Here is a 12,311-nt window from a genome sequence, read left to right on the forward strand (position 1 = left end):
CTTTAAGGTGATCTTTAAGGAACTGAATGAAATAAAAATTAAATAAAATTTATTGGATAATTAGCTATAGTTCATCAGCTAATTAAGAAGTCATTATCAGCAGTCCATCCTGTGCTGAGTATTGTGGTTTTAATTAATTTATTTAACACTTTGGTCACTTATTTTTCTCATTCAAATGAGACTTTTACTCTCTATTTCTCTAAACAAATTGTCTTTGTACAAGATAACGAGATAGTAGGTATAATAATAATGATAGTTAACTTTTACTAAGGACTTATTACTAAAGTGTGTAGAATTTACCTGGATATCTTCCTGTAGTTCCCTGATTTGTCTTTGTTTGTATCTGTATTTTTCATCAATAGCTCTTTTTTGTTCTTCTAGTTGGATTTTTAGTTCATACTCATCACCTAGAATTAGAGAATTCTTAAATTTTTAACATGCTGTGTAGAAAGCAAGCTTCAATCTTCTATCTATTAAACTTCTAACATTTTTTTGTTATAGGAGGTTAAATTCCTTACGTCTGTTTGTTGAAAATCAATATGGTCGGGGCACCTGGGTGGCTCAGTTGGTTAAGTGGCCGACTTCAGCTCAGGTCACGATCTCACAGTCCGTGAGTTCGAGCCCCGCGTCGGGCTCTGTGCTGACTGCTCAGAGCCTGGAGCCTGTTTCAGATTCTGTGTCTCCCTCTCTCTCTGACCCTCCCCCGTTCATGCTCTGTCTCTCTCTGTCTCAAAAATAAATAAACGTTAAAAAAAATTTTAAAAAAAATTAAAAAAAAAAAAAGAAAATCAATATGGTCATGTAGTAGCCATTCTTGTTTTGTCAACATAGCCAATATGCTGCCATTTTCTTCACATTTGAAATTAATTCCCTAGAAAAGTGAGAATTCAATATCACTAGAATAATGGAAATAACACCTTAGCCCTTATTTTAAAGGGGGGAGGTGATTAGTTTTTCTGATTCCATCAAACATGGTACATTCTTGTTTTCCTTGTCTCACAATGTTCCTCTTTTTAAAATAAATAGCTACAGCTTTAATTGCATATATTCATATAAAATTTTTAATAACTCCCACATACTAGATGGAGTCACTTTTTTAAAAGACTGTTTATAGTTGTTGTTGCAACTTCTCAGCACTTGTAAGGTGTTTTCTAGAGCATAGATTTCTTTTTCAGCTTTGTTGATCTTAGCATCCAAACTGTCACCTTCCCTTTGAAGTTCTTCTTTTTCTTGAGCAGCCTATGAAATACAGAATAGAACTGATTGAATAAAATTATTTACAATGGGGGAGAGTGTCTGTTTTCAGGGCAAGAAATAGTTTACTCACAACAATACCAATTTACCTTGGGGCCTACATGTAGCATCAAGCATTTATTTCTTGCACTTGATTTAGAGTAGAACACTAAATCCCCAAGACATTCAAAATATAGCACATAGGATACAAACTGTGATGGAAGTGTAGTAACTAATCAAAGCTTGCATTAAGACTTTCAACAAAAATTACCAGAAAGCAGGTATAAACTTTAGTGGAGATAGGGTTAACTTGGAGGTGGCTTCAGACTAGATATTCAATAAGGAGAATGTATGTTTCTGGCCTGAAAGAGGCTTAGGAATACTTTCTCATTTTAAGTCAGGAATAAAAGAGGTGAGCAAGGTACACCTAGAAAAGTAAATGCTTAGTATTTCCAACCCAGGATTTCAACATCTTTGAAAGTTAAGTAAAATTAAAATCAGAGTACTCACTTCAATAGCACATATTAAAATCAGAATAGAAAAAGTTAGCATGACATCTGTACAAGAATAATATGCAAGTTTGTGAAGCATTCCATATCTTTAAAAGAAACACTGCATGATTCTACTTACATGAGATGCCTATTATAGTCAAATTCACACACAGAAGGTTGCATGGTGGTTGCCAGGGGTTGAGGGCAGGGAAAAACTGTGACTCTGTGTTTAACGGGTAGAGAGTTTCAGTTTGGGAAGATGAAAAAGTTCTGGAGATGGATGTTGGTGTTGGTTGCACAACAGTGGGAATGTACTTAATACCACTGAACTGCACACTTAAAAAATTGTTAAAGTGGCCAATTTTAAGTGTATTTTACATATTTTAAAAATAAATTTTAAAAATTAGAGAAAGATAATTGCTAAAAGTGGCTGGGAAAAAATACAGTCTATAAATTGCTGAAAACCAAAAATTCCTCAGTAGTAGACATACTCAGTGACTTTTCCAGCTTAACTCTGTCACTGGGCTAGGATGTCAAGAGTTGAATCCAAAAAGTTTCAAAGAATTTCTCTAAATAAAGGTTGACAGGGATAGTACATATATTTTAAAAAGTGCCAAAAGACATCTTTAATCAAAATCAACTAATAATTTCATTTGTTAATTTATTCAATCCCTACATATGTGTATTTAAACCAGAAAGTGGTCATTTATTTATTTTTTTAATTTTTTTTAAACATTTATTTATTTTTGAGACAGAGAGAGACAGAGCATGAACGGGGGAGGGTCAGAGAGAGAGGGAGACACAGAATCCGAAACAGGCTCCAGGTTCTGAGCTGTCAGCACAGAGCCTGACGCGGGGCTTGAACTCGCAGACCCCAAGATCATGACCTGAGCTGAAGTCGGCCGCTTAACCGACTGAGCCACCCAGGCGCCCCAGAAAGTGGTCATTTAAAAAATTATTGGTAATTCCTTAACTCTTAACATTTTCACTTGTATTTATTATGCTTCAAAATATGTTACACATTTTTGTAGTAAAAAGTACATAATAAAAAATATAGCTTAGAAAAAGTTCTTAGATAAATTATAATTCCGGTACATGGAGTATAGAATTGGCAAGTTTTTTATTTGAAAAATACTGTAGTGGGAGAAAGCTAGAATGAATCAAAACAGCTAGATTTTAGTTTTGGGTTTCCCACAAGTGAGTTGAGTAACAATTCACTTTCCTTCTCCAAGTTCAGTTTCTTTATTTGTCAAAAAAGGTGCTGAGTTTGTACATTTATACATATTTTCTGATCTAATTCCATATATACCTTAAACTTCTAGAAACTCCATGATCCTTTTAGGCTCTAAGAGAATAGAGAATGTATAACTTTTGTAGATTTAGAAACCTGATATTAGGGTGAAATTTTTATTTACTCCTTTCTGTCAGCATTTTAAAGCATATTCTAGTAATTTCATTTTCTAATAGTTTCATTAAATTGTGGTCAGAGTTGAGCTGTTTCCTTATAAGGACTATGTAAGATACATTGAGTTTAGTTACAAAGAAATAGTTTCATTTTTATACATCTGGCATATGTAAGTGTTAAGAGTAAAACATTTAAATATGCTATGCAATGAAACATGGAATAATGTGGCAAGCTGTGGACCCTGGAGAGGATGGAAAGTGGAGTGGCATTAGGAAATTGGGAAGGTAACTGATCACCTCTATTCATCTTACATATCCCTTATACTGACATTTATCTAGCAACTTCACTGTGAACAGAAGGCATATACTCTTTTCCTCAAAAAATTTGCCTGTTTTCCTGAAAAATGGATGCATTATTACCACCATCATCATCACAGCAATAAAAATAATGACAGCTAACATTTACTGAGGGCTCATTTTACTCCAGGCACTGTTTAAGAGCTTTACATATATTTCTTCATTTACTTCTCACAGCAAAAGTAATAATATCCTCATTTTGCAAGTGAGGGAACTAAGCACCCCAAATGATTAAATAAATTATTCAAGGTCACTTGATGATGGAGGCACTCTTAACACCAGTGCTTTTAGATAACTCATCACAGCCCTTGTTAAAAGAGAAACTTAACTGGAATTGCAACATCTACCTTCTTCCCAACACTGAACAGACTAGAGCCTACCCTTCACCCCTCAGGGACTCTCAAAACCAGAGAGGAGGAAAGTCTCATTAGCATAGGGCAGAAGCCTCAAGTAATACAGACTGATGAGTTACAAGAAGGGTTTGACAGCTGGGACTCCTTTCTCATATAGGTGGAATTTCCTGAGGCAAAGTGGCAGGCATATCCTACTCCATGCGTCTGTTAAGAGCATGCTCAAAGAAGGGCTATAGAAGGAAACTTGGAAGATTAAATACAACTCAAAGGAAAGGGAACATCCATCCATGAGGGCCATCCTCTAAAGGTGTGAATTGGGAGATGTTCTCACTCCTATCAGTGTATGATAGAGGAAAAATGAATTAAATTTTCCATTCCCTTTTAGTGTCTTGAGTAACTTCCCAGACCTCTGTGTAAGGTAAATCACACCTATTCAGGGTATTTTCTACATGGGAAAGATGAATATAGCAGTACTCAGGGAAATGCATCCGATTTCTGGTCACTTCTCCATTTCTCCTTATGGGTTACTAGGTAAAGATAACCATGAAGTGGCAGACAACTCTCAAACATCAGAACAGAGCAGATTCACCTGATGTGTCTGTCTCCCATCTAACATGAAGGCAAAGGAACAGTCCTCTTGCTCTCTGGATATCTGCCTTACCAGAGCTGCAGTGGTAAATTGGAGAATAAGATTCAAAGGTGGTGTAGCTCCAGGGGATGATGTGGTCTAGGATACAGCCATATGAGCAGATAGCTATGGGGAAGTAAAGCTTTGAGCGTGAGGTGTTGAACAGGTTGTTACATGAGTGTTTATTAAAGACATGCAGGTCTTAGGATAAAACAGATTATAAATCTTGAATAAATGAGGGAAAATGACATGACACAAATGATAGCCAAAAAAAAAAAAGTATCAAAGAGTTGTCCAGACCCCTCTTTGACCTCATGGACTCAAGGTGTATAAAAATACCTTCAGTACCTCCACCTAACCACTAATGTTTTATAGCTCTAATCTAGTAGCTATGAGTGCGCCATGAAATTTGAAATTGCATGGCAAACAAAAAACAAAAAACAATGACATTTTGGTTATTAACAAAGAGCTGGCAAAATACTTGCCAGTACAAAAGATACTTCACTTTATCACAACTATGAATCGATTAAGATTACCTTTATTACATAGTAGGCCTGTGTTTTCTCCTCTTCTCCTTCAGGAGGCAGCATAACAACAGTAAGGATTTCATATCTGTTCTTCAGCTTATCAATTTTACTTAGCCTCTCATGAAACTCAGCACTAAAATGGAAACAAAAAGAAAAATTAAGCACTGAAAAACAAATAACGTACTTTTTTAAAAAGGACTACAGTATTCTTATATAAGACATTTGTGTTACTACTGAATTCAAACAGGTTAAATGTGTTTTTTCTTTTCAATTTATAATTAGTGGGAAGGTCTCAGGCTTCACCCTATTTGAAAGCTAAGAAGTTAGCCTGCCATGGTTTAATGGATGTTGGCATGGATGTTGGCACAAGATTCCTAGGTCAGAGAAAAAGGACTTTATCATTTATGGCATACCAAGCAGCATGAGATTCCTGCTTGCAGTGCTCTTGAAATCCCATGAAGCTGAGAAGGGGCTCAAATGGATGCTACACACACCACAGGTTTATATCACAGCTGAGAAACCTCAAGCTAGGTAAGCCAAATATTTTATAATGGAAACTAAGCAAATATATTCAATATTTACTCCACAGGGAGGATACTGCCTCTAGCTTCTGAAGCTATTTGGTGTCCTGCTGGAAGCCGAGATATCCCAGCCTGATGGCAAGGCCCAGGCTGTGGACGGATTGGTGACTGCAAGGCGGCCCACCGACAGTACTTGTACTCCCGCTCTTAGGTAATTTGGCCTTAATAAAAGTACCTGGGGTATTGTCTGTTGGGGAATTGCCCTTGACAGGCCCCCTGGGAAAAGAACCATTAGGAAAGAAAATAAGGTTCCGCAAGAAATTGTGTGGCCTTACATTTAGCCCTTGCCACCCCTATGGAGACTCCTCTACTTACAGGAAGGATAACCTCATGCATTTGCCAGCAAAGAGGGCCTGTAAAGAAGAGACTTATGGATCTGAAAGCCCCACTCCAGCACCTAAGGAGTGTATCTCTGGGCACAGGTGACTTCAACCCCTAGGCCCACCTGGCCCCCAGAGGCATTCCAGATGAGGACTGAACTTAGTCGGTTAAGGTACAGAATGCTTCATTGGTTCCTAGGTGCATTGTCTCTCTGAGAATGTATGAGGCATGGGTTTCTAAGGCTTTTTCGGCCCCTTCCTGGCACCTCGGACCGAGGCAAACACATTGTTCTTCTGGCTTTAAGTGGTTCGGAAAAAAACAACCGGGAGGTCACGTCCCTGTAACTGTTCCACTTGAGGTGTTGAGAGAGAGATGACCTTTCATGAAAACAGCAAAGCAAATGCTTTATAATTATAAGATTATAGATAAACACAGGTCCATAATGGAATAATGTAAGAGATTAATCAATAATCAAAGGGTATGCGGGAACATTACGAGAAAATCGCCATGTTATTTCTTAAAGGTTGATTCCAATAAGAACATTTTCAAGATTAGGTCAAAACATAGATGACATATGCTACAAGGAAATCACTAGCAAATATAATGCCACGTTTGCTACAATAAATCGGCCAGTTCAACACACTGCTGTTGTCTGTGTCCATTTTATTTTTGTTTTGTTTTGTTTTCACTTTTTCGCTGATGCCCTTCATCCTTCAGGAACCCCTGGTTGCTGGAGCTGGTCTCCGGCACTATCAGAACATCTTTTAAAAGATAGTTTAGGGGCACCTGGGTGGCTCAGTCGGTTAAGCGTCCGACTTCGGCTCAGGTCATGATCTCACAGTTTGTGGGTTCGAGCCCCGCGTCGGGCTCTGTGCTGACAGCTCAGAGCCTGGAGCTTGCTTCACATTCTGTGTCTCCCTCTCTCTCTGCCCCTTCCCTGCTCATGCTGTGTCTCTCTGTCTCAAAAATAAATAAACATTAAAAAAAATTTTTTTTAAATAAATAAATAAATAAAATAAAAGATAGTTTAATGGAAATCAAAACCACAATATCACCTCACAGCCTCAGGATAGCATACTGCATGATTCCATTTATATGAAGTATCTAAAGCAGTCAAATTCACACAGAAAGAATGGTGGTTACCAAGGGCTGAAGGGAGGAGGAAATGGAAGCTTAGTGTGTAGAGCATATAGAGTTCCAGTTTTAGAAAATGAAAGAGTTCTGGAGATCTGACACAACAATGTGAATATTAAAGATATATTAAGCACTGAACTGTACACTTAAAAATGGTTAAGATGGTATATTTGATATGTTTTTTACCAAGATTTTTTAAAGATAGTCCAGAATAGGAAACTTAGTACCGTTCCTTGCAAGGCATACAGAAATATGAGAAACCCACGAAGAATTGTCTCCCAAGATTTAGAATTTTTATATGCTGATTATTTTTTCCTTTTATTCCAGTAAATTCCTATTTTATGAACTTTTTAAAACTTATTTTATAATAATACTAATAATGCTAATATTTGCATGGCAACATGAAGAATGACTCATTTGCCTACTACAACATCATAAAGGTGCACCATCTAACCATGGCAAACAGAGATCTTCAACCTACCAGTTTTCTTACTCTTAAAGAAAGTTGGTGGTAAAATATATTAAGTGACAGAAGTTACGGCTTTGCAGTAACAGTACTACTGCTGTATTATCAAAAAATATTTATTCATCCTTTGTATAACTGGCCTTCCAGCTTAAGATGGTGGACTGAATACAAGTATATCTCTCCTTCCTAAAATGTTAAAGAATAAAAGGGAAAAAACCCACCACAGCTCTGGGAACAAGAAAGACACATTTTGTCATGAATTCATGAAAAAAATGAGAAACAAATGGGATATGATTGACATGGGGGGAAATGGAGATATGTACAGAAGATTAATGCAGAAGTAAGAGCCATGTTTCACCAGGGTGCCTAGGTGACTCAGTCAGTTAAACATCCAACTTCAGCTCAGATCATGATCTTGTGGTTCATGGGTTCAAGCCCCACATCAGGCTCTGTGCTGACAGTTCAGTGCCTGGAGCCTGCTTCCAGATTCTGTGTCTCCCTCTCTCTCTGGCCCTTCCCTGCTCACACTCTGTCTCTGTCTAAAATAAGTAAACATTTAAAAAGTCAAAAAAAAAAAAAAAAAAACTATGTTTCACCAAAGAAGTGTGGAGAAAATTCAAGCCCAGAAATAAGAAAAAGAGCAAGAATGATCTCTGAGGCCATTTATTAAAGTAATTAATAAAAGGATTGCTACAGAACATTTGGGCCACTCTCCTCAACCCCTCAAAGTATACAGAAATGCTGGCAGGAATTATTTATGCTCCAATGAGAACCTTCCAAATTACGAAAGTTCCTAACATTGTATGTTGGAGCTGAAGAGAAAAGTAAAAAAGAACATGATGTAATTCCAGGCCCCCAGAAAAGTGGAGGTTATTAAAAAACAAAGTTCCATCCATAAAGAAAATAAAGTCTTTATCACCCAAAATAAACTCCTTCAGGGAAAAACTCCTGATGACCCTGAAGGGACAGATTAGCCCAGCACCTACAAGCAGCCATCCCTTTACAGGAGAGACCAGCTGGAAAAAAAGATCTACCTAATTGCAGAAGACACACACACCAGCTAACTATATCAATCGTCATGATTATTAATTAAACACTCGTTAATAAATATAAACAGAAAGCCAAAGACTATCAGACATTTTGGGAAGTTAACGGGATGAATGAAAAGAACAAAATGAGCAAACACAGAACATACCCTAGGAGATACAAAAATAATGCATGGGACAAAAGAGAACTTTCAAAGTATCCCAGTGTCTCAAAAAGATGAGAGAATTTGGATCCAAAACTATCCATAAAGCAAGAATGGGCTAGTATGAAAAGAAAGGACCAATGAAGGAACAAAAATCCTTGCAAATAGTTTTCCCTTTTCAATTTAATTGTAGTAAATAAGAAAGATTAAATCAGTGATCTAGAGAGAGAGAGAGAGGAGGAGGGGCAGAGAATGAAGAGCAGGCAAAAAGGAAGTGGAGAGGGGGACAGAGAATGAGACTATCTTTAAAAGTAGAATAAAAAGAACAGAAATTTTAAAATGAGAGTAAAATTAAGAAATCCAGAAGACAGATCTAAGAAGACCAATATCCACTATAAATGAGCCAACAAATCAGAAAACAGAGAATAGTATGAGAAAAAAATTAGAGAACTAGTAGAAAAATATTTTCCTGACCTGAAGAAAAGCATTAATGAAGTAATTGCAAGAGCTCACCAAAATTCAAACAAGAAAAATGAAAAAACAAAAATGAAAAATGAAAAGAACCACCCAGACACATAGGGAAATTCTTAAACCCTAAGGATAAAAAGAGTGTCCCAAACCTTTTCAGAAAGCAAACAAAAACCAGACACCATACAAAATAAAATGAATTAGTCTGAATCAGACCTTTCATAAACAACACTATCATCTAGAAGAATACAAAACAATGCTTTCAAAGTTCAACTGTAATTTAAATATGAGTAGAATAAATATGTTTTAAACATGCAAGGACTCAAAAATTTCAGAAAACATCAATTCTGGAAAATAATTCAAAACATACTCCAGAGAAATGAAATGAGAATCCAAAAAATAGGATGACAAAGGATACATGAGAGAATATTAAATCAAAAAAAGTATATAGCTACATTGAAATTCTTGCTGGCAACTGTACAGTTTAACACAAGTTATGACAAAGGAGTTCTTTAAAAATAGAGACATAATGTTAAAAACAATAAATAACAACCTAAAACTATAATTGGTGATCTCAACAATATGTGAAAGTTGGAGAGAGGAAATATAGCAATAAAAGATGCTAAGGTCTTATCTCTTTTATGAATGAAAAAAATCAGAGGCTAATTAATCTTCAGTATTCACAGAGAAATGGGAAGGTTAAAGTTTCTTTTGAATTTAAGAATAACCAACAAAAATATTAAAATTAGAATGTATATATTCCAAATAATAAAAGAGGAAACAAAGGAAAAACAAAATTCAGTAAAGCCAATGAAAGACAGGGAAGACAAAAAGAATACCTATCATATGATCCACTTCTAGGTATTTAGTCAAGAGAAAAGGAAGTATATATTCATACCAAGAAAACATATATTCATAAAGCCTAATCTGTAATAGCCAAAACAAGAAATAATTCAAATGTTCATCAATAGGTAAATGTACACATAAATTGGGGTAGATGTGTGCAATGGAAAATGAACTACACAGTGATAAAAATCTAGGGTCAGCAAAACATCCTACCTGCCCATGAGCAAAGAATGGCTTTTACATTTTTAAATGTAAAGTTATTCCAAAAAAAAAAAAATGAGAGGAAAATTATACTTCATGAAAAGTAAAAATTCTAGGAAATTCAAACTTCAGCATCCAAAAATTTTATTGAAACACATCCACACTCATTTATTTTCTTAGTATCTATAGCTGCTTTCACTCTACAATGACAGAGTTGAGTTGTTGCAACAGAGACCACACGGCCCACAAAACCTAGAATATTTACTATTTGGCCCTTAAAGAAAAAAATTGCGTGAGATAGCTAACTTGTTTTAGCCTTCAAGATGAAAATTATAATTGGCTAACCATCACTCTCATGAAGTTAAAGAACATCAAAATAAACCCACAAAGATAGAAGGAAAAAATCATAAATGTGACAGCAGCAACTAATAAAATAGAAAATGAATTCACGATAGAAAAAAATCAAGAAACATTTCTTTTTCAAACAGTAATAACATTCATTAACTATAAGAAAGATGATCCCTCCTAAAACAGAGAAGTCACAAATAACCATTACCAGGAATGAAAAGCTACAAACACTATAGCTATTAAAAAATAATAAAAATCTGGGCACCTGGGTGGTGAAGTGTCTGACTTTGGCTCAGGTCATGGTCTCACAGTTTGTGAGTTTGAGCCCCATGTTGGACTCTGTGCTGACAGCTCAGAGCCTGGAGCCTGCTTCAGATTCTGTGTCTCCCTCTCCCTCTGCCCCCCTTCACCACTCATGCTCTCTCTCTCTCAAAAATAAATATTAAAAAAAATTTTAAATAATAATAAAATGATACAGCGAACAGCTTTATGGCAATAACTGAAAATTTAGATGAAATGGAAATTTTTCCTAGGAAAAAATATAATTAACTAAAACTGACTCAAGAATAAATAAAAAATACGCACTGTCCTATGGTCAATAAATAAATTGAACCAACAGTTTAAAATCTTTTTTAAAAAAGGCCTCCAATGGCTTTACTGGTAAGATCTTTGAAAATTCAAGAAAGATATAATTTTACTCTTTCACAGCCTTATCCAGACTATAGAAAAATAAGAAACACACAAAATTATTTTATGAAAGCCAGCATAACCTTAATAATCTGATGACTTGACAAGGGCAATAGAGAAAGGAGAATTATAACCATGGATGCAATAATTGTGTACAAATGTTACCAAACAAAATCTAGATATATACAAAATGTAGTATGTGGCAGACAAGTTTTGTTTATTCCAGGAATGTAATGTTGTTTGAACTTTGAAAAAGCAATCAGTATATTTAATTATATTAACAGACTAAAGGAGCTACATCATATCAATGAATACAGGAAAAGCACATAACAAAAGTCAACATCCACTTTTGATGAAACAAAATAACCTCTTAGCAATGAATCAAAATAGGTGGGTACTCCCATAATCTTCTAAAGAGTATTTTTTTAATTCTACAATTCATACTTAATGATAAAGCAATGAACATTTTGCCTTCAAAATCAGGCACAAGACAAGGGGACCTGTAGTCACCACTGCTAGTCAGCACTGACCTAAAGGTTAGATAACAAGGGCAGTGAGTCAAGAGAAAGAGAAGTTATAAGACTGAAAAGGGAGACACAAAACTGTCACTGCAAATGATGTGAATGAAATACCTAGAAATCAGAATCTACAGATCAACCATCAGAATTAATAAAAGTTTAAGCAAGTTGCTGGATTCTTAATATATAGAAATCAACTGTATTTCTTACAATGCCAGCAACAAACCAAAAATGAAATAATTTATAAGGAGATAACATTGACAGAAACATTTTTAAAAATAGCACGTAGCTAGGAATAAATCTTTTTTTATAAAATATATGCAAAACCCCCTAAAATGTTTCAATAAATGCAGCTATTGGGTATCCATAAAGGAAAACATGTTATTGAACTCTTAACACAAACCATACACAAAAATCAGTTCCAAGAGGATTATTGATCTCATTGTAAAAAGGATGATCTAAAGAATGAAGGGTAAGTCAAAGGAAAGAGAGAAGAGAGGCCAAGATGGTGGAAGGGCATGGAAGTTTATTTTGCATCTTTCATCCCTGAAATGCAGCC

The 12,311-nt window shown here is 35.5% G+C and overlaps 1 protein-coding gene across 1 annotated transcript in view; it reads right to left on the reverse strand.

Annotated features, from left to right (window-relative positions):
- Positions 1–12,311, reverse strand: part of CCDC39 (coiled-coil domain containing 39) — a 99,120-nt gene that overhangs the window by 3,344 nt on the left and 83,465 nt on the right. The window contains exons 16-18 of the mRNA XM_047100421.1: positions 5,003–5,126; positions 1,080–1,239; positions 301–407 (exon numbers count right to left, since the gene is read on the reverse strand). Coding sequence (XP_046956377.1) covers positions 301–407; positions 1,080–1,239; positions 5,003–5,126 — 391 coding nt within the window. The remainder of the gene's footprint in view (positions 1–300; positions 408–1,079; positions 1,240–5,002; positions 5,127–12,311) is intronic.

Source organism: Lynx rufus, unplaced genomic scaffold (genome assembly GCF_022079265.1).
Source record: "Lynx rufus isolate CCGP_SWC_20201006 ecotype Redwood Valley unplaced genomic scaffold, mLynRuf1.p SCAF_5, whole genome shotgun sequence".
Classification (NCBI taxonomy): domain Eukaryota; kingdom Metazoa; phylum Chordata; class Mammalia; order Carnivora; family Felidae; genus Lynx; species Lynx rufus.